Below are 23,374 nucleotides of genomic sequence, written 5' to 3'. Positions count from 1 at the left end.
GAGATGGATGGATAAATGCTGTGAAACTTGTCTCCTGAGGAACCAAGATGTGAATAGTATTTCAGTGTTGGAATCACTCTTACATCTGGACATGTGTGGATATGTAATCCAGAAATACCAATGCCGGGCTGTTCCTGAGCATGCAGAATTATGAAAGAGCTGGCCTCAAGACTGTCTTCAACCTTGAAACCACAGGATGTTCATAACATCCATGATGACATCAGATCAAGGCCGTGGGCTCCCTGAGCCATCCTCCCAACTAGAGAATCCTGGAGGTTATTAAAACCTGCAGATCTGTTAATAGTTTTGAGTCTCATATGTAAAGTTCATCTTCTAGTAGGAAAGAGACTTCTTAAATATGCTAAAGCAACCCCTGAAGAAAACACTGAACAGTTTATAGATTCTCACATGTTCCAGGTTTCTTTCCCTCTTCTGGGGTTTGGCTGCTACATGAAATTCCTGAAAGGCCTACCATCTCCAGGGTCCAAGACAGGAAGGAGTAAAAGTAGGGGCTAATGCCATTTATTAAAAGCTGAGAACTCAAGAGTTGCAAAAAAAAAAAAAAAGAAATGTATGGGAAGGAAAAGGAGGGAAAGTAAGAGGGAGGGAAGGGTTAGGAAAGAAGATGGCAGGTCAGGGCAATTCTTTTTTTCTCATTACATCTTGGAAACTGGAAGTATATCCTTGGGAAGTACAGAGAATAGTGAAAGAGGGTTGTGCACTTATTCTAACTATGAGCTGTGAAAAAGCCACAGTTAATTCACCAGAAGGAAGGTCCTTTTCTGGACATTTATATTTGTAAGTATTTTCTTACATTAAAAGTAGGCAAGAGGTTTAGATTCTTGAAGAAATTAGCAATGTGTGGTTTTTCTAAAGTAGCCAGAAATGAGCCAGGTACAAAGAAAGTCCTATCCTTGTTGTGAATGGGCTGTTAATAGCCTGAAGGTAGTCTTTAAGGGATCCACCCAGAGAACCCAGCCACCCTTGGAATTACCAAGAAACACCAAGAGCTGTTAGGAAAAGAAGCAATGAACCTGTAGATAAGACTAGAAGTAGAAAAGGAAAAGCTATGTGTTTTAAATATCTCTGAGTTAAGGAGAGCCCATCACCAAACAGTAGATGGAACACTACAGAGAAAGCTAGTTAGAAACCTTGAGGCCTTAGCACTAAGCAAACTTCAGCTATAGAGTGCCAGCTTCTTTAAGATACAAGGATAACCCTTCTGCTCTCCACTTCCTCAATAATTTGTATATCTAATCTATTTTGAGACATGTAATATATCTTACTTAGGTGTAAGTAACCTGTGGTAGCTAAAACTATTATGCAAGTCAAAATACTCAAGTCTAGACTGTGTACGTCTGAGGGCAGTGGATGGCTACCTAATCCAAAAAAAGACTGACATGCTTTTTCTGTGACTTTACACCCAGAATCACAAAATGATAGTGCCAGAAAGGTCCTTGGTAAATTGCATTATCCCAATTTTATGATGGGAAAACAGCCTCAGAGGGGAGAAGGGACTTGCTTAAGGCCACATTCCTAGTTGCCATTTTAGAATATATTATACCATTTTGAGTTGAGTGATAGGAAGAATAAAAGAAAATTATATGAATTCTCCTTCAGTGTGATCAGAATGTCTATGCTAAGCCCAAATCTTATGAAAAGGGAAGTCTATTGCCAAAGTATTTAGAAGGGCCACTCTACATTTATGTTTTCTTTCTTTTTCCCATTGTTTTGAGTTAAGGTGTGGTAAACATCAAATTTGCAAATTAACCACTTTGCTGGGTTTGCAGCAGAGAATCTGGCAGTGTGGAGATAAGTTTAGCAAAATGGAAAGTTATGCTTTTCAAAGTTTAAGTGGGTAAACACTTGGGATGTTAATGACATGATATTTGAATATAATATATGACTCCCTTAACTACTAGAATCAGCTTTCAAACAGGATTTTGATGGTACTTTTAGTTTAGTTTGAGGTGATCAAGTGTGATTTCTAGGGATGTTCTCTCTGCCTGTTGGAATTATTACATATTATAGGCCATGCCAAGTAACTCAGGGTAAAAGCCAACTAGGAAGTGCTTACCATCTAAATTACTAGGGACCTTACTGTCACAGTAAGCCTTCACATTTGTCTAGCACTTTGTAGTTTAGCAACGATGTTCATACTCATCACATTCACATCACAGAGTGCTATCACTAAATTACAGACTTTGCGAAATTGAGGCATAGAGGAGGCACAGTAAATCATGGAGCTGGGACGTTAATTTAGGTCTGCCTGACTCCAAATGCAAGACCACATACACAATATCTAGAATCCTTGTATCTTGTAGACATTTCTTCAAGTTTGCCAGCCTGAGTTCTATTGCCTAGTATGGTGCCATTGTATACAACAGACACTCAATAACTGTCATAGAAATGAAACTTAAGTGAAAGCCATTCACAGCATTACCTTCTTTTCATTATGTTGACCAAGTCTATCCAAATTTGAGCACTCTATCTAATAAATCAATTTGAAAATTTAGTATACCACTCTTTCCGTGAAATTAATTTACAGATTTATGCCTCACTGATATATGGAGTAGTGATATTACTCTTTTTTGAAAGGGTTTCACTATAATCTTGTTACAGACTGTTTTATACTGAGAGATGTTGGCTGAAAAACAAAACTAATTTTAAGATTTGGACCCAAATTTTTGGAGATCTTTGGTTACCATTAAACTTCACCTGTGTCAAAGCAGGCTTACAATTCATATCAGCAGATGAAAAATTGAGGGGGGTCTCTACCTGGGAGCCCCATTTCTTACACACAATTCACAGAGGGCTAAATAACTGAGAGCTGAGTATCATAACTCTCATCATAGGGTTGCAGCATTCATATGAAGAAAACTTCTTCATATCAGTCCCCTTTTGTTACCTTTCCTGACTTTCCTTCTGCACTTTCCCATCCCAGTCCTGCTTCTTCCTCCCCACTACAGACCACAATTGTAAGATTTCTCTAGAGTATACCAAACAAATAAGAACAAGATTAGTCCTTCTCTGATATTTGAGTCTCATTTAATGTGGCTGCCTGGAAAACTACTCACAGAGCATCTGCCCGTGATGTCTGGGGGTACTAGACACTACTTGACATGGTTGTGTTGCAACAGTCTCAAATTGAACCTGAGGCAATTCATCTGTAGTACTTTGGTCTGCTTAAAGGCTACTATTGCCCTGTAAGGAGGGAAAGATACAGTTATCAACAAGAAGACCCACACATAGAAAACAAGTTGGTTTCTATAAACATGTACATAGGCAGACAAGGTATTGAGCACCTTGCAGAAAGCCAGAGATGGACAAGAGCTCTAAATTAGCCTTGAGATCAAGGGGCAGGGAAAAAGGCAGGATTCTAGGAACTTGGGTTTCCCAGGCTGATAATGAAAAATCAGGTAGGAGGCTATTGTTTCAGGCATTCAGAAGAGAGCTTGCTTTTCTTCAGAGTTCCATTTCCAAATCAAAGTAGGCTAATAAGCTTGCTTTTCTCAGGAAATGTGCTTCTTTTTAGAAGCAGCAGGCAGCAGGGAGTACCCTGTCACTGTGCAGATGCAAACATGGAGAAATGCAAAATTTGGAGGGGGAAAAATGGTAGGATAAGCCAAGCCTTTCTGGAATGGTGACAGTGCTCACAGTAGACACAGACTAGGGGACAGAGAGCCTTAGGATGAATGGGTGCCCTTGAAAAAGCTGTATCTTCCTTCTGTTAAGCCACTGTGCTATGAAAAAAAATGTTGTTGGAAGTTATCAATAGATTTGCAAAGAAAGGGAAATGATTAAAAGTCCTGCTCAACCCTGGGAGATATGGGATAGGAAACTGGTTCTGCTTGACATCCTAGTCATAGGTGCCAAAGAGAAGCAGCTTTTCATTCCAAGTGGCCAGCGCTACAATATAGGGGTAGTTAACTAAGGATATTCCTGGGTGTTCAGGGCCAGCCTGTGCCTGGGTCATTTTGCACCTGTGATTACTCTGGATTCTGTAATTCTTTCATCCTGGTCATCATTCAACAACATAAGGCCAGTATCACTGTGTCCCCTGGGGAATCCTTCATAACTCCACACTCACCCACCCCCTGATGGGTCCTGATCCCTGCATCACACCTCCTGCTCCAGTGTTGAGCCCCAGAGTGGGATGTGACATGGTTAAGGATAAAGAAAGGCATTAGGTGGCTGATGGCCATGTTGGGTATGAAGGAGTGAGTTTGTATCTAGAGCACAGCTGGCCACCTCAAAAGCACCAAAAGAGGAAAATCTGGCTTAAAGAGAGAATCAGAGGATGAGGGAGGGAGAGGGAGAAAATGAAAAAAGAAGAAAAGTATCATACCTCCCAGAGTCATCCCCGCTTCATAGCATTTCCGGAGGCGACAGGATGGGCAATTTTTCCTTCGGAATTTATCAATGGTGCAATCGTTTCTGCTGGCACACAGGTACTTCTGTTTACCTGGGAGAACAAACAGAACAGTAGTTGCCCCATTAATGCATTTCCAGAGTCTCTCTCCTTTAGTATTTCTAGGCAGAAATGGCATAAGGATATATCCTGCCGGATGAGAGAAGTGGACAGAGAATAGCCCTAAACAATTTGATCACACAGAATCACACAGCCTGGTTTAATTATATGCTATATTGTTCGGTTTTCATAGGTGTTTTTATAAGGATGAACAATTGAGGTCTTGCTGATACATTATGACAAGGACTACTCACTGGTTTATAGAAATAAGATGTTCTACCTTTACTAAAAGCCAAGAATGGGGCTCCTGGGTGGCTCAGTTAAGTGTCTTCCTTTGTCTAGGGCATGATCTCAGGATCCTGAGATCGGGCTCCCTACTTGGTGGGGAGCCTGCTTCTCCCTCTGCCCATCCCCTTGTTTGTGCACTTGCGATCCCACTTTCCCTCTCTCTGACAAATAAATAAAATCTTAAAAAAAAAAGAAAGCTAAGAATGTCCATGGGAAAGTGACCAATGGCAGAAATTATCACTCTTTTAGCATGACACAGCAATTTGGATTTAGGCAATGTTTCTACCTCCTGACGACTGTAATCATTCAAAGAATCATACTCAAGCTATTACAGTGCTTATTTTTCATAATAAAATACAGGTAAAACTTCTATAAAAGAGAACACCAAGAGACTTCTAATTGTTTTTAAATTGATAGTGATCATATCCCCGATCCCGTGGGTTATAAAAATCAGAGATGAAACTCACTCTTTGTGAAGTGAATCACAACAGGTGAAAGGAAGTCCTCTGAAGCCAGCAGAAGAAAAACAATTTCTGTTGTGCACATTTAGAGTTGTCACAGATACACAGACTCATACTCATACACATACACACATGTTCAGACCCAGATCCTCAGGATCACAGTTGCTCAAAGAAAAAACATGGAGGTCCACTAAAAAACACATTTTACTCAATATTTTACCTCCTTGCTCCCAACAGATGCCTGGCATACAGTAGGCCTTCAACAAACACTGAATGAATACACAAGTGGTACAGGAAGATCTGCAGGCACAGTCACCAAAAGAAATAGAGATACATACCCTGCGGCTCTGAAACGTGCCGAACTTCTCATGCTTGCAGCCCTGTGACAGCCTGAGCTTGTGAATCCCCTCAGTCCACCCCTTCTTTTTTTTTTTTTAAATCCAAGTCACTCTTATTTACTGCTGTGCTTTAGTTTATGGGAGAGACTGGGATTTTAGGGAGGTTTCTTTTGGCAGAGGAGGCATGTTTGTGGTAGGGAAGATAAATTGCTATTTGATAGCAGGGACAAAAACACATAAATTCAGCTATAGCTTTTCTTCTCTCTCCCTTTTCAGCCTAAAATGTACAGACCAGGCACAGAAAACACACGTATTATAGTAGGTTATTTTATGTATGAGATTCAGTAGTAGCCAGGTCAGCAAGACTTTTTTTTTTTTTTAAAGACTTTTGTTTTTCTTCCTTCTTTCCTCCCTTCCTCCCTTTCTCCCTCCGCTTTCCTCTCTCACTCCCTTCCCCTTGTCAAAGGTTTCCCAAATGCTGGACTTGAAGGAACTGTTAAAAACCACCCCAGTACAACCCAAGGATGAGTTTTGGGAAGGTGACTTGCTTGAAGAACACTCAATTGGAGGTTATTGAAGGAAGAATATTACTATTTAATAGGTACCTACTATGAACAAAGCCTGTGTTGGCAAGTTTATATATGCTATTTAAATGAATAACCACAATTATTCTATTTAAATGAATAACACGTAGATACTACCATTACTTTTACTTAACAGATGAGAAAAGTAAGGCCTCCAAGCCAGTACTCTTTCCACCATGCCACAGGATTTTTTTTTTTTTTTGTATATACAGAACACATAATTTAGTAACAGTCTTTTTTTTTTTTTTAAGTAGGCTCTATACCCAACACAGAGCCCAATGTGGGGCTCAAACTCGTGACCTTGAGATCAAGACCTGAGCTGAAATCAAGAGTTGGGACACTTAACCAACTGAGCCACTCAGGTTCCCCAACTGACAGCCTTTTCCTTACGCAAACTAAGGATTGTCATATGCACAGAAAGGATGGCGCTAAGAGTGCCATTCAGTCTTTGAGTACAACTCCTAGAAGGGAGGCCATATATCTAATTCCAGTGGGTTCATGTCCAGTGCTGTGGGTATTCTAGAACAGGAACACTCCCACAGTTTTGGTGCGGTTGCAACCTTTAGATCTAGTTTTCACATTAATTAGTAAAATCGGGTCATTATGAATACTCCTTTGAAGAATCCCTTCTTCCACAGGGGTGAAAAATAAAGCAGCTCATGAACCCAAGTTGGTAAATGAATGGTTGCAGAGCCACTGGATTAGGGCTCCCACAGGAGTTCTAGAGTCTGCTCCTAAAAGTAAACCACCCTCTGAATGAGTGGTAAAAGTATGAAAATATTTTTTTCAATTTGGATCATCTCCCTAGCTATAGTTCATACTTTGTCCCAGAGTGTCTCTTGGCCTAAAACAATGTGACCTAAAATGCAGATATCCTTTACAATTTACCCAGGAGTAAGTGCCAAGCCCAGTGCAACCAATACATTTAACTTACTGAACATTTATTATGGGCCAGACCTTGTAATAGCTGTTGAGGATACAGAGGAAAGTATCTGCTGAAGAAAAAGATTAAAGTCCCAGATAACTGAGAGGGCACTAGGCTGGAAGTCACATTGTTCAGTCTTATTACTAACTCACTATATGACCTTGGACAAGTCCTTTATCCTCTCTGGGCTCCACTGATAGTATGTAATGGTTGAACTGAAAAAATCACTAAAATCTTTTCCAGCTCAAGGAGTCTTCTATTTTATTTACTCTAATTCCAGTGTAGTTAACACACAGTGCTATATTAATTTCAGCTGTACAATACACTTCAGCAATTCCATATCCAGATCAAAGCCTTAAATGATATCTGGATTTTATCCATAATATATTTGTGGGGTCTTTCATATAAAAGTATAATACTTGTGTATTATCAATAAGCAAGACATTAACCAAAATAATGGTCTCTTGTACCTCAACTTTCTTCTTTTAGGATAGTAACTTATTGTAACATTGCCTTTTATGTCTGCATTCAGTCTTTTCTCTTTGTTTTCTAAAGTCCTTCAAAAATCAAGGCACTTAACAGTATTAGAGAGGCACTGTTATTGCAAGCCATATGCAATGTATGTATAAAATATATGCTTATACACATATATGTGTACTCATGTATGTGTGAATGCACATGGGTGTGGGTGTATATACCCCAATAGGGTTCTTAAATTATCTTTATATATGTGTGTATGTGTAATCACATAAAGTATATAACATAATAAGTCATATAAATTCATACATATGACATGTGTGTTTCTTTTGAAGTAGAATAGTGCTATACTTTTTAAAAAGATTTTATTTATTTGACAGAAAGAGAAAGACATCAAGAGAGGGAATACAAGCAGGGGAGTGGGAGAGGGAGAAGCAGGCTTCCTACTGAGCAGGGGGCCCGATGTGGGACTGGATCCCAGGATCCTGGGATTATGACCTGAGCTGAAGGCAGACACTTAATGACTGAGCCACCCAGGCACCCCTAGAATAGTGCCTTTAAAGTTTTAAATGACACTTAACATGTGGGTGAGGGTCCCAAAGATGGACATAGAAGGAATCTCCTAAAAATGGAACTGTGACTCATCTGCAGTTTAGGAACAAAACAGGGAATGGAACAAAACAGGATTAGGAACAAAAACAGGGAATGGAACACCCTCTTAAGTTTGCTTTCAATCCACTTCTCCTGCCTGCATTACCAACCCCCAAATGATGGCAGAACCAGTGTACAATCACTTTTCTATTTATTCTACTTCTTCAATATGGCTGAAGTTATCAGGGTTCTTAATTATGACAATGAATTAAAATATAATACATAATAATATATATTATATATATTTATCTTTATATAAAATATACATAACTATATATAAAATATGTACATGTAATTATATAATAATAAATTTAGATATATGGAGCACTGGATGTGGTGCATAAGCAGTGAATTCTGGAACACTGAAAAAAAATTTAAAAATTAAAAAAAATTAGAAAAAAGAAATAGGAAAATTAAATTTATATACTGAAAAGGAAGACAAAGCAACTTTTTTGATTGTCCATTAAAAAATGAAGAATTATAACATAGCTGTAAATAAACAAATAAAAACAAAACAAAACAAAAAAATTAAATACGAATACATTATAAAAAAAAGAATTATAAAAAAATTTAAAAATGAAGAATTATTAGAAAAAAGTAGCAAAATAAAAATCAAATATAGAAAAAAATTATATAAAAATTTATATATAGGATATATATTTATATATTAAATATATATAAATTTATATATATTAAATATAAATTAAATATAAATAAATTTATTAAATATATAAAATTTATATATTTATAAATAATATATTTATATTTATTTATAAATAATATATTTATATTTATATACTATATATAAATTTATATATAATATATTTTATACAAACTTTATATAACTATAAAACATCTAATAACATATAGCAACAATAAATTAAAACATAATATGAAATATAATAACGTAAGATTAGAATGTCTCCCATTTGATTAGCTCACAAAAGTTAGTAACAATCTTGTACAAAGTAGTATAATAGGGATTATTGTATACCCCATTATATAAGTGAAGAAAATGATGCTAAGATGAAATTGACCTGCCCAGCATCACACTGTTAGTTTGTTCAAAATCACTGTCCATAAGGCTATGATTCTCACAGATTGGAAAGAATTTTAAAAGGTGTTTGGTCACAATACACCCACTCCTCTGTACAAGGCTTGAATCCCCTACGTAACATCCCTGTAAAGGGTTGTCCCATCCTTTCATGAATTGCAGCCTATTCCATTTCTGGACTCTGTTTTATAAGGCTATTCTTTCCAGGAAACTCAGTATTTGTCTCCTTGGACCACAACCCGTTGGATCTAATTAGAACTACATCATCTTTGGACTGTAAAGGATATTAAAAGCCTTATAACAAAATGTCCCAATGTGATGCCCTGACTCCCCATTTATGAAAATGGACACAAAGTATTGAAATGACATGTCACAAGCCATAGGAAGTTGGTGATAGAGCTAGAGAAAAATTTGGCACCTGCATCCAATGGAGATGTAGTGTAGGTGAGTATAGCCTCAAGACAGCACTCTGTGGGTGTTAGGTATCTTTGTTCATTGTCTAGCAAGTATATGGCCCTGTGAATGCCTTCTTAGTATTCAGCTGACAGAAGTATAAGTGAGATCTGGGCCTGCCTGCTCCAAGGTGGTCTTAGGAATTCCTTTATTGGATATGGTAGCCTAGGAGACTGAATAATTAACACAGACAACACAAACTCCTATCCATCTCTTCCTCCTCAGATTCTACAAATATTATACCTAGCTCCTTGACACTGTTGACCTTCAATAACAAGCTTATATTAACCTATAATCGGTCTCACAAAAATGTCATTATGAAATTTATGGCAAAATACAAAAATCCCCTCTTGCATTGAAGGAGATTAAGTCTACACTCTAGAATTGCAAACAGGCTGCACATTTAATGCTTGATAAATCTTCTATTAGAACAGCTGCAAGCCTTTGACTACCATGAATGGTCACATAATGGGATAACATGAGGTCCTCTGTATGCCAGCTGGGTCTGAATTCCTTTACTGCCCTAATGGTGTTCTTCATGTTTCTTCATGGTCCTATTCTTCCATCAGAAAGCTTAATAAGTAGATCCAAAACTCAGGCAGGAATAGAGGACAGGAGATCAACTTCAGATATTTTCTCCAGAGACTTCCCATTTCTACTGTGTTTTTTTTTGGGGGGGGGGGGAGTCATCCCTATTGGTGCTGCCATGCAATATGAGTTGAGGCCAATGTTTGGTCAGGCTTCCTTCAGTATGTTCATTCTGAAAAATCCTACTTAAAGCAGATCAGTTAAGGCAGGGGAGTTACCCACTCCTGCAGTATTATATCATGCAAATAAGAGGATCAAAAATTCATGTTCATCATGAAGCTATAGAAAAGACTGAAGAACATTGGGTTTCTCATACTTTATAACTAGAGTGTGAATGCAGAACTTATATGGATGAAATATATATATATATATATATATATATATATATATATATATATGAATGAATGTAAGAGAAGACATGAATTAAGTAAAAAGATACACAGTATTCCTGGATGGGAAGATATAATATTGTAAAGATTTTGGTCCCCTTCTCCACAGTGAAATCTACAAATTTAAAACAACCCAAACAAATCTTGACAAAACAATTGCAAAGTTTACCTGAAGGAGTAAAATGTATGATATTGCCAAGATATTTTTGAAAAAAATTTCCTACCAAACATTTAAAGTATTATAATGCCACAATAATTACAGCAGTTTGATAATGGCTCCAGTATAGATTGATCTGTGGAAGAGATCAGAAAAGACAGAAACAGGCTCCATATATATAGTATGTTATTCTAATCAGTGAAGAAAGGATGACTTATTCATTAAATGTTATCAGAACAGCTGGTTAATCATTTGGGAAAGTGAAAAAACTTAAATTACTACTTGAAGCCAAACTAAACTCCATATGGATTACAGATGTCAATAAAAAAAAAGAGGAAAGAATTAAAGTACTGTTGGGAAATATAGGGTTTTTTTTTATTTTTAAAGGTAGAAAAAGGCTTTTTAAAGAATGGCTTTTTAAAGAATTATACAGAATATAAGTGAAAATTTTGATAGACTTGACTAGAAGACATATAAACTTTCTTATAAAACTTAAAGACAATCACAAACTAAGGAAAACATATTGGCATCAAGCATTTGTGGAAAATATATTGGCATCAAGCATATAAAAGCAGTGGTCAATTTCCTTGATATATAAAGATGAACTGGGCAATAGAAAAATGGACAACAAACATGAAAAATAAATTAAAAGAATAAATACAAATGATTGATAAATGTGAAAATTGTTGAAATTCGATTTCACTGGAAATAATAGAAATACAAATTAAATAAGATGTCATTTTCATAAGTCAGACTGGCAAAGATTAAATACCAAATATTGGCAAAGATATATTACTGGCAGGAGTGTATACTTTTAGAGAACAATTTTGGAACATACCCCCCCAAATTAAATACAAATAACCTTTAACCAGTAATTCCATTTCTTGGAATCTTTTTTATAAGAAAACAATTATTTAAGCATAAAGAAGTTGTTCAATATAGCATTATGAAAATAGGGAATATTGGAAAAATGTAGATGTCCAACATTAAGGGGATGGTCAAATTATCCCATATTTATGCAGTAGAATGCTGCACAGTCATTTTTTTTTAACTCAGAAGGGTGTTCACAATATTCTGTTTTGTTAAAACAACAAAAATGAAGCTATCAAAGAGCGTATTTTCTTGAATCTCACCTTTTAATACCTAAGGCTTTACAGCACATTTATCAAGTTTTTTTCCTATGGTAGTGAAATTTTTTTATAAGTGAAATATTACATATATAGAAAACAGATAAAATTAAACCTAATCCTACTTCAGGTAGACTCGTCCTGCCACACCTCTCCCTTTCTCCCCTTCTCTACACTCTCAGCATTGTGGTCTATCTTAGAGAAACTCTGTAAGAGTTCCCAGGCCTTTGTGGAAAAGTTAAGAACTAGTGATTTAATCACAAACACCATATCTTCTATTTTATGGATTAAGAAACTGAGACTCAGAGAATGGGGGTGGGTGGAACCTTGCTTAGGCTATAGCATGAGCCTGGCGCCTGGGCTGCCTTTGGCTCAGGTCATGAGCCTAGAGTCCCAAAATCGAGTACCACACCAGGCTCCCAGCTCCACGGGGAGTCTGCTTCTCCCTCTGACCTTCTCCCCTCTCATGCTCTCTCTCACTGTTTCTCTCTCAAATAAATAAATAAAAGCTTTAAGAAAAAAAAAAGGCTATAGAATGAGTCAATGTTAAAATAGGGACAAAAATCCAGGCCTTCTCATTCATAGTCCAGAAGTTTAGTGCTATTCTCATGTGCGATAATACATGTGAAAGTAACATAAAAAGCATAAAGCATTATACAGATCTTATCTGTTATTATTTAAATAATAAACTCCTTGAATATCAGAGGGGCAAGGACATCTGCAGAGATCATCTAGTCCAACATTCTCATTTTACGGATGGGGAAACTGAGATCCAGAAAGCTGAATGGGCAAAACCAAGATTAAATAATTGGTCAATGACAGTGATGGGATTAAAACTCAAGTCTCTTGCCCACTATATGCTCTGCATATTTGCTTTATTATTTCAAAATAATTTTCATATTCATTATATTACTGAGCCTTTCTTCAAAGGAGGGAAGGTATAGACCATTACCCTCAATTTATATATGAGGAAACCTGAAGTACAGAGTGCTTACTGACACCAAAGCATATAGCTAAGTTTCCATCAAGGGAGCATGTGCTTTTTATTTAACCACCATAACTGAGCAAATATCTTATCTGCCTCAATCCTGCTTTATGTGACCTGAATGTTCTACAACTACCCATACTGCCTATTCAAAGTGTGAAGGAGGAGTAACACTTGGCTTCCTGGGGAAGAACAATAAAAAGAAGTAGAAAATCCCATTGTGCTTTCATTGGGTACTATTCAATTTGCCTTCAAAGATGTTACTTCATTTAATTTTTGTCAAAACTCTTCCCGGTAGCTACTATTCCTGTTTTAGAATTGAGGAAAATAAGTCTCAGAGATGCTCAGTGACTAACCTACAGTCACCAGCTAGTAAGTGGCAGAAGCCTGATCAGAAATTAGGTCTGTATGACCTGTGATGCTGACACAATCCTTCAAAGACAGGAGGCAGTGCATAACAGTAAAAGAGTACAGACCTGGAAAGAGGAAGACCTGAAGACTAGTCCTTCTGTTTCACTGAATCCCTGTGTGACCTGGCCTGCTGTATTATCTCTACTTCTCTCTTGACCTTGGTTCCCTTAATTTAGAAGGCAATGTAGTAGGCATTAAGAAAATAGTAGCAACTTAAGGAAGGTGGATTCAGAACTCTTTTACTCACATTGGAATATCTGATGGGGGTCTCAGAGTTCTCCTGGATGTGATTCAAGGAGAATTCTAAGGGCCTCCCCTGGAAAAAAAAAACACTACTCTACAGAAAAAAAGAAGTAAGTGCCTCCCCCAAGTGACCTACATAGACTGGAACAAGCCTAAGGCCTGTTTAGGGCCATGCATCCTATGGATATAACTTTTTCTGGAGCCAAGACAGCCTAGAACATCTCTGGCTTAATTGTCCAAGGAATTCTCTTCTTTGAAATGCAGTTCCAAGCACTGTTGATTTGTAGTAAAATTTTCCCCCAAGATATTGCTTTTGGGCATGTGGAACAGGCTAGACAATACCAGGCACATAGTCTATACCCTGGCAAAAGGAAAAGGAATACTCTGGAGACCAGTGAGGTTTAGGCCACTCAGATAAGTACTTTGGGGAACACCAAACAGATGATGTTCTTCAGATGAGATTTGGAAAGACCATTTGGGAGAAGTACAGGCTCCAAACTCACCAAGGAAAACACCATGAGGAATGGCCAGCTGACTTCTGCCAAGGTCATTTGACATTTGGTCAGACCCAAGTTTTATGTTCTCAAGCTGTCTTCCCTTGAGCTCTGTCCAGTGTTGTGCTGGAGTTGGCTTGTAATGACTCATAAAAACTGATTTTGAGCATCACTTCCCAATTTCACATTCAGTGCTGTAATATTGGTAGCTTAAGTCATTCTTGACAGGAGTATCTACAGCATGGAAATTAGCAGACACTACAAAATCAAGGGCTCCCCACTGACCCTTACCCCTTCCAGGAAGAAATCCAGTTTACTGGCACACAACTCGTTCTTCCCTTATAGTAGTTTTCCTTTCTCCTAATTGAGTCTGGCCCCATTGTTCTTTTCTCCCTATGCTTTCACCCAAACACACCTCTGGGGTTTGATAATATAACTTTACCACAGCTTGTAGAGATTCATGTGCCTTTCAGAGAAATTTTAGCATCTTCACATGCATTACCCAATAGCTGTGTTCCTCAACAGTTGTGTATAAATAACATTTCTTTAAACTGAATTCACTTTTAAATGTAAAGATTGAACATTTAAAGAAACTCTGTATTGAACACTTTATAAGGTCAACATAATAACTCTTTTGTAAAATGTACAGTAACCATTTCTTTTATAAATTTTATCAGATCTAAATTCTGTATAATAATGATCTTACAACATTTGTGGAAGAAAATTTGGCAAAAGCCTTCAAAATTAAAATATACACATGCTTTGACCCACCACATGTTTGCACATGTGTAATATGACATTTATACAGGAACATTCACTGAAACATTGTTTATAAGAGCAGAAGAATGGAAATAACATAATTGCCCATCAATATAGTCATACAGTACAGCCATTAAAAATGAAGCTATTGGAATGCTTGGGTAGCTCAGTCAGTTAAGCATTTGCTTTCGGCTCAGGTCATGATCCCAGGGTCCTGGGATTGAGTCCTGCATTGGGTTCCTTGCTCAGCAAGGATCCTGCTTCTACCTCTGCCTGCCACTCCCCCTACTTATGCTCTATCTCTCTCTGACAAATAAATAAATAAATAAATAATTCTAAAAAATGAAGCTATTACATATATATACTGAGGTGAAACAATCTCCAAGATATACTATAAAGTGAAAAAAAATAGATACAAAACAATATAGAGCACTAGTTCGTGAGGAATGCTGGTATATTGATTGATATATTGATATACTTAACATATATATTTGTATGTTTATTAGTACACATGCTATGTCTACATGGATACACAAGAAACTAATAAATAGTGGTTATCCTCTAGAAAGAGAACTACATGCCTGAGGGATGGCAGCTCAGAATTATATTTAACTCTTTAACTTTTTGTGATTTTAAAATTTTGTATCATGTCCATGTATTGCCCATTCCAAATATACATTTAAAATCAGCTTAGCTCTGTTATGAATTTCCCTATGACTTTCAGACAAATCTTTTCCCCTATTTGGGCTTCAGTATCCCTATCTACACAAGGGAATTATATTTCATAATATCTCAGACAGAAAACCAGAAAAGGTTCCCAGCACATTATACTTCCCAGTTTTAGAATAACCATTCACAACAGGTGCATTGCCTTTTCAACACACTGTGTAATTAGGGGAGCTGTGCTTCTAATAGGGTCAGAGAAAGTACATTTGCTATCAACAACAACAACAACAAAATTGGCTAGTTAACAAATGCCCTCTGAAAATTCAATTGTTCAGCCTGTGCTTAAATCCTAGAGAAATCCTAGGTCCTGCCTTTTAGAAACTTGAAATAAACACATAAATTCACATGAAGCAGCAATAATACAAAAGAATATAAATGGATTTTGGAATGGGGCAAGAAGCTATAGGTCATGGCTTGAATTAGATGACTTTCTGTGAGGTGTTGGGCAAATCATTGCTTTCCTTCAAGCTTCAATTTCTTTGTATATAAAATGACAAGGAAGCATGATCAGAATTAAATAATCTCTCAATAAATTAATTCAGCCCAGAGATTCAGAGACTATTAGGCATAGACTGTGAAAGCTTCTACTACCTGTCCTTAGTCACTTGTTAAGTGGCACAGAAGTATGGTGTTGTGACAGGATCATAGACTTAGAGGAGTTAGAACGACTGGGTTGTGAATCCCCACAATGTCATTTAGTAGTTACAGCAAATAGCATAATCTTCGGTAAATAGCATATCATCTATTTATCTGCTTCCTCCCTTATAAAATTGGGATCATATCATCCAGTTTTGCAGAGCCATGAGAATTCAAAATAATATATGTGAAGTATCTGGCAAGTTTCAGGTACTTGGTACACAAGAGCTGATTGAATGATGAGCATTCTCATGGGATCATGTGGAACACAGGAAGAAATGATTAAGGCTGAAGTGACTGCTGAAATCTTTATTGTGAAGCACTCAAGGACTGTACTTAATGTTATTTATCAAGTGTTCCATAATAAAGAACTTTTCAAATTATTTTTTTTTCATTTTTTTTGTTTGTTTGTTTGTTTTTCCCATTTTATTTATTTTTTCAGCGTAACAGTATTCATTCTTTTTGCACAACACCCAGTGCTCCATGCAAAACGTGCCCTCCCCATTACCCACCACCTGTTCCCCCAACCTCCCACCCCTGACCCTTCAAAACCCTCAGGTTGCCCCAACCTCCCACCCCTGACCCTTCAAAACCCTCAGGTTGTTTTTCAGAGTCCATAGTCTCTTATGGACTCTTAATCTCACAAAACAAACTGGGGGTTGCTGGGGGGAGGTGGGATTGGGAGAGGGGGAGTGGGCTATGGACATTGGGGAGGGGAGGCGAACCATAAGAGACTATGGACTCTCAAATTATTTATATTTCCTTCCATTATAGTTTTTTAGAAGGGGGGGTCACCTAAGATCAAATTTGAAAACTGAAATATAATAAACTACAACTCAGACACACATCTGCATTGTGTTCTCCTTCTGGGTGCTGCTCTGATTTTATGTCCTGAAAATTCAAAAGCTACATATTAAGATGATTATAGTTTAAGCCTTACCTAAACACTTACATGTTTCTTAACAAGATTAAAGATGAGAGAGATAGAAAAAGAGAGAAGAAAAAGAGAAGGAGGAGAGGAGAGGGAGGAGGAAGGGGCAGGGTTGAGGAGGAAGGAAGGGGGTGGTGAGGAGGAAGGAAGGGGGTGGTGAGGAGGAGAAAAGATGAAAGGAAAAGAAAACAAAAGGAAAAAGGAAAGGAGAAGGTATATAGAAAGAAAAACCCAAGCCTGGGCCCCATGAAGGACTAACTGAACTGTACAATAGCCTCAAGAAAATCTGGAGAAGCTTTTAGTGCCTCTCCTAAATATGCTGCCTCACTGAGGTCAAGGTTGCCTGTGGTATCACTGCCATCCCTACTGAGGGCTGAGGCACTACTAATTAGAAGACAGATGATGTGAACCTGCATCCCAATTATTTCATAGCCACCTTCTCCAAGTCTCTCCCAAGGACTGTTCTGAGTGACTTCCTCTTAGGAGAGTCACACTGTGATGGACTCATAGCACTAAGAAGCCAAAATTTCTTTCTGACTCTAGGGAAGCCCCACAAAGGTGCTGAAGGTTTGAGGTGGGGCACTCATAGAGGAATTAGTGGAAACTATAATAAAAGGAGCCAGTGTAGTACAGTAGGGAGAAAAATGGGCATTATAGTTCCACAAACTGCTTTCAAGTCCTTGCTCTGCCTTCTTACTAACTGGAACTTGGAGTAAGTCCCTTGACTTCTCTGGACCTCAATTTAGCTTACTGTAAAACAGAAATGTAGAACACTTCAGGCAGAGGAAAGGATACATTTGAAAAGGCATAGAGGTTGGAAAGAGCCAAGTTTGATGAATGTAACATGCTGTAAAACTGATGATTTGTTGGTCATCAAAGAGTCTAAAATATCACAAACGCACTGATTCCATCCATTTTTCTCTCTCTTTGTACAAAAACCAAAGATTTTTCTCTTTACAATTGCCTTGAGATAGATGATCAAACAGGTTTTACTGTTCCTTCCCTCAGCCTCTGCTTTGGTTTGCATTTTGGTGATTATTATCTGAAAGACCAGTTACTGTAACTGAGCAATAGGCATGGCTAGGAAAATGACCTCTGGAGGCCAGTGGGGTGGTAGAATGAACTGTTGGCATGCTGACTGCTTAGTTAAAACACTCCTAGGCTTTACCATCCAACCATCAGAGAATGAGACAGGGAAAGTGCATCCATTGAGAAAGGTCCATCCTTACCATCCATTTGCCATAAAGATAATATATTTTCCTGTTATACATTTGAATTCCCCAAAAGAATCCTCACCAGAATTGTTTAAATCAACTGAATTGTGAATAAAAATAATGGTTACTGACCAAATGGGAAATCTATCATTAATCTTAAAATTCCTCTATAATGTAGAACCCAAAAATGAATAAATGACTCCTTTCCATTTGGGATTAGGAAGGTCAGAAGAACTCAAAAGTACATGTTGCTAGGCTTTCCTTAATGAAAAACAAAACAAAACAAAACAAAAAACCACCCAGGCCAACTGGAGGAATATCAGCTGACAAACAGGTCTAACTTCATCTGTTCTTTTTTCACTGTCCCAAAGGTCCCTAGGTATTTGAGTGTCTATGCACTTTGGAGTACGTTTTTAGCACTAAGGGCACAAGAAATTTTCCTAAAAACACAAGAGTTAACCTTGGCTCTAAAATCTGTAAAACATCAATAATTATTAGTAATTTAGGACAAGGAGACTTGCAAAATTCCTGTTTTGAAAAAGACCCATTCTGGAACATCAGTAATGTAAAATTATCTGCAACTAATGATAGGCAACACTGGCATTACTCAGGCATAGCCATTCTCATATTGAGCGTACCCCTTCTTTGTTCCCTAAACACCCACCAGTAGGAAATAGTTCATCTATATCCAGCATCTTCCCAAATCATAAACATTTATATAACCTCCACGTTGCATTTGTAGGTAGCTTTATAACTTACAGTGTTCCAAACCACTGTCTTCTCTACACCTCACAACAATACATGAGCTATTCAGGGCAATTATTATCATTTTACAAATGATAAAACTGAGGTTTAGAATGGTTAACAGAATTGTCCAAGCTCGTGCAGTGAAGAGGTGAAATGACTGCCACAATCAGGTACTTTGACTCTTACTCCCATTCTTTACTCCATAGTTATCCAAATAGCAACAAAACAAGTTAATTATAATAACTCTGCTATGTTTTGGAAGGCATGGAAACCATTTTACCTATTCCATTAAGATATATAAAAATATTAAAACCTAGACTTTTTTGGAGATCAGTTTTCTGGAAAAGTTCATTTAGGTGAAACATTTTATTTACCTGACAATACTAGATAAACAAAGGGTTGAAAATGGAGAATAATATTCATTATGTAATCCAACCAAAAATTAACACCTATTAAGTGCCAAAATTTATACTAGGCACTGGTTTATATTCCATAAAACAGAAAAAATATTAAGAAAAATCTGGTCAGAATTAAGAGATTAATTATTTCAATACATATTTTTTGAATATCTACTCTATGCCACACAGTGTTCTGGATGCTTAGAATATGTAAGTGAACAAATAATAAAAAAATTACTTGACTAATGTTCATATTAATGTATGTGAGGAGGTGCAGGAGGGAAGGAAACTGACAATCAACAATAGACTCAGTTAATTAAAAAAATTAAGTAGTATGTTAGAAAGCAACAAGTGCTATGTACAAAAAGCATGGTAAAGGGGACAGAGAGTCCTAGGACAGACTTATTTTAAATTGAGTGGTGGAAGCAGGCTTCATTAAAGTGACATTTAGGAAAAAATCTTGAAGCAAGTGAGGGAGTAAGCCACACATATCTTGGGGAAAAGCATTCGGGGCAGAGAATAATTGGTATAAAGGCCCTGATGTAGGACAATGCCTATCATTTTTTGGGACTGGCAAAGAAGCCAGTGCAGCTATAGCATGAGGAAAAGTGGCAGTATATGAGGTCTGAGAGGTAACATCAGTACAGATCATTTGTGATCTTAAAGGCCAATAATTTTTAGGTCAGAACATTAATTCTTAATGAGATGGAGAGATTCTGGAAGACTTTGAGTAGAGGGGGAAACACCGCCTGGCCTACATTTCTATATCAATCACATGTGAAAAATAATACTTTTCTTCTTGCTTGTCAAACAAACAAACAAGCAAAAAACAGCATTGGGGAGTGACCTTAGGAATAGTTGGAAGATCCTGAAAATTCAATTAACATTCAGGGTCACTTTTCCTGGACACTTTAGATGTGCAATTTTTTAAAGGTTAGGAAGTTCTCAATCAAAACATCTCTTATACTGGAGTAATGTGAGAAAATGATAGAGGGAGGAATTCTTAAAATTCTCTACTCCATAAAGGAAATTAGAAAACTGGAAAAAAAGGGGGGGTCAGAATAAATATTTTAAGAACTCTAGAAATTAACCAAACACTTGTGACTAGGGAGCATTTATTCAAAACTTTGCAGTGTTTAAATTTACTCTATTCCCTATCACTCCTTCCTCAGTACCATAGTAACCATAAAAAAACAGCCTGCAGTGATGGTGAAAACCAGCCTGGTACCCACTGGAGGAGATAAAATGGTGCTGGGACGCCTTCAAAGACTCTTTCTTAGAGAACTGCCATTATTTAACCTGTCTGGGGATTCCCTGAAACACTGCTCTCAAGACTGTGTTTATTTAACCTGACTTATAGCCTGCTCAGTATAATAAACAGCTTTTTCCCTGGCGGAGTTTCCAGAAAATAATCAGAGGCAAATGCTGGATATCAGCCTGGCTAAGTTGGTGGATAGCAAGTATGGCAACCAATGAGCTAACTGAAAAGCTTGAAAAAAGTGGGGAAATGATGGGGCTCCTGGCTAGCTCGGTTGCTGGAGCAGGCAACTCTTGATCTCCAAGTTGTGGGTTTAAGCCCCATGTTGGAGGCAGAGATTACTTAAAAATAAAATCTTAAATGTCTCCTAAGTTTCTCAGTCAGTTAAGCATTCACCACTCGATCTCAGCTCAGGTCTTGATCTCAGGATTGTGAGTTCAAGCCCCCAGTTAAGCTCCACATTCCACTAAACAAACAAACAAATAAAATCTTTTTTAAAAAATGGGGAAATGAAATGTTCACAGGAGGCCTTGAAAAGCTTCAGTATATTCCCAGGCATCCAGAATTTAGTTCTAAAAAGTCACTAAACAAGCAAACAACAGAAACAACAACAAACACCACCAACAACAAACCATACAAACCATTTAACTTATAATTCTACCGTATAAGTTAAGGCACATGCTGTGATGAGCACTAGGTGTTATACGCAACTAATGAATCATTGAGCACTACATCAAAAACTAATGATGTACTATACGGTGACTAACTGAACATAATAAAAAATAAGTTATTTATATTAAATGTAATTGGAGTAAACACTGCCATTACAAAAAAAAAAAAAAGATTTGATAAATGGATTGAAAAAATAAGATGTAACTATGCTGTTTATAGGAGAAACTTTAAATTCAGAGACAGAAAGAGGGATGCCTGGGTGGCTCAGTTGGTTGAGTGCCCAACCCTTGATTTGGCTCAGGTCTTGATCTTGGGGTCATGGGATTGAGCCCCACATAGGGCTCCATGGTCAGGATGGAGTCTGCTTGTCTCTCTCCCTCTGCTCCTCTCTCCACTCACATGCTCTCTCTCTCTCAAATGAATGAATAAAATCTTTAAAAAAAATAAATTCAGAGACAAAAATAGATAGAAAGCAAAGGGAATGAAAAATATATTCCATGCAAACAGTAACCAAAGGAGAGCTGGATATGCTCTACTAATATCAGATGAAATAAACATTAAGACAAAACATGTGACTAGAGACAAAGAGGGACATGTTATAATGGTAACATGTTGAATCCACTAAAAAGACACACAGTTGTAAACACATGCATCTAATAACAGAGCCCCCCCCAAATATAAAGTAAAAATTGGCAGAACTAAATGGAAAAATAGATGATTCAACAATAAAACTGAAGACTTAAATACCACACTTTCAATAAAGCATAGAACAAGTAAGGAGAAGGTAAGAAAAGAAAAGTCATGAACATCATAAACAAATTAGACCTAACAGGCATCTACACGACACTCCACCCTGAAACACCTCAATACATATTCTTCTCAAGTGCACATGAAACATTCTCCAGGAAAGAACAAATTCAAGGCCATAAATTGAGTCTCAAAAAATTTAAATTCATTGAATTCATACCAAGAATGTTCTTTGATCAAAATAAAATAAAACTATAAACAGATAACAAAAGAGAACTTCAGAAATTCACAAATGTATGAAAATGAAACAATGCAGTGTAATGAGTCAAAGAAGAAAACAAGGGACATAAGAAAATATCAAATGAATTGAAAAGACAACATGGCATAACTTATGAAATTCAATGAAACAATGCTTAGATTAAATTTATGGCTATAAATGCCTACATTAAAAAGATGTAGTTCTTGCAGGCACCTGGGTGGCTCAGTGGGTTAAAAAGATGTAGTTCTCCCTACTTTCACCCCAAGAGAGAGAACTAGAAAAGGGAGAACTAACTAAAAGAAAGGAGGAGGAAAGCGATAAAGATTAGAAAAGAAGGGTGCCTGGGTGGCTCAGTCGGTTAAGCACCTGCCTTTAGCTCAGGTCATGATCCCAGGGTCCTGGGATCCAGCCCTGCATTGGGTTCCCTGATCAGTGGGTAGTCTGCTTCTCCTTCTGTCCTTTCCCCCACTTGTGTTTTCTCTCTCTTTCTCTGTCAAATAAATAAATAAAATCTTTTTTAAAAAAGATTAGAACAGGAATAAATGAAGTAGGGGTGCCTGGCTGGTTCAGTTGGAGGAGCATGTGACCCTTGAACTTGGGGTCATGAATTTGAGTCCCACATTGGGTGTAGAGATTAGTAAAAAAATAAATAAAATTAAAAAAAAAGAAAAGTAGAGAATATAAAACAAAAAAGAAAATGAATAAAACCAAATATTAGTCCTTTGGAAAGATCAACAAATGGATAAACCCTTTAATAAACTAACCAATATAAAAAAGAAACAGAGCTCAAATTATGAAAATCAGGAATGAAAGACAATACTACTGAAATAAGGAATTTATTGAATCATCTTAACTGAAATAAATCTTAATGAAATAAAGATTATTAGTGAATATTATATACAATTATATGTCAACACTGATAAAATGAAGA

General features: G+C 37.1%; 1 protein-coding gene across 1 annotated transcript in view; it reads right to left on the bottom strand.

Annotated features, from left to right (window-relative positions):
• Nucleotides 1-23,374, bottom strand: part of AR (androgen receptor) — a 198,806-nt gene that overhangs the window by 29,750 nt on the left and 145,682 nt on the right. Inside the window, exon 3 of the mRNA XM_045994962.1 lies at nt 4,349-4,465. Within this exon, the coding sequence (XP_045850918.1) occupies nt 4,349-4,465 (117 nt within the window). The remainder of the gene's footprint in view (nt 1-4,348; nt 4,466-23,374) is intronic.

Source organism: Meles meles, chromosome X (genome assembly GCF_922984935.1).
Source record: "Meles meles chromosome X, mMelMel3.1 paternal haplotype, whole genome shotgun sequence".
In the NCBI taxonomy this organism is placed as follows: domain Eukaryota; kingdom Metazoa; phylum Chordata; class Mammalia; order Carnivora; family Mustelidae; genus Meles; species Meles meles.
This window is presented reverse-complemented; position numbering and strand designations above follow the sequence as displayed.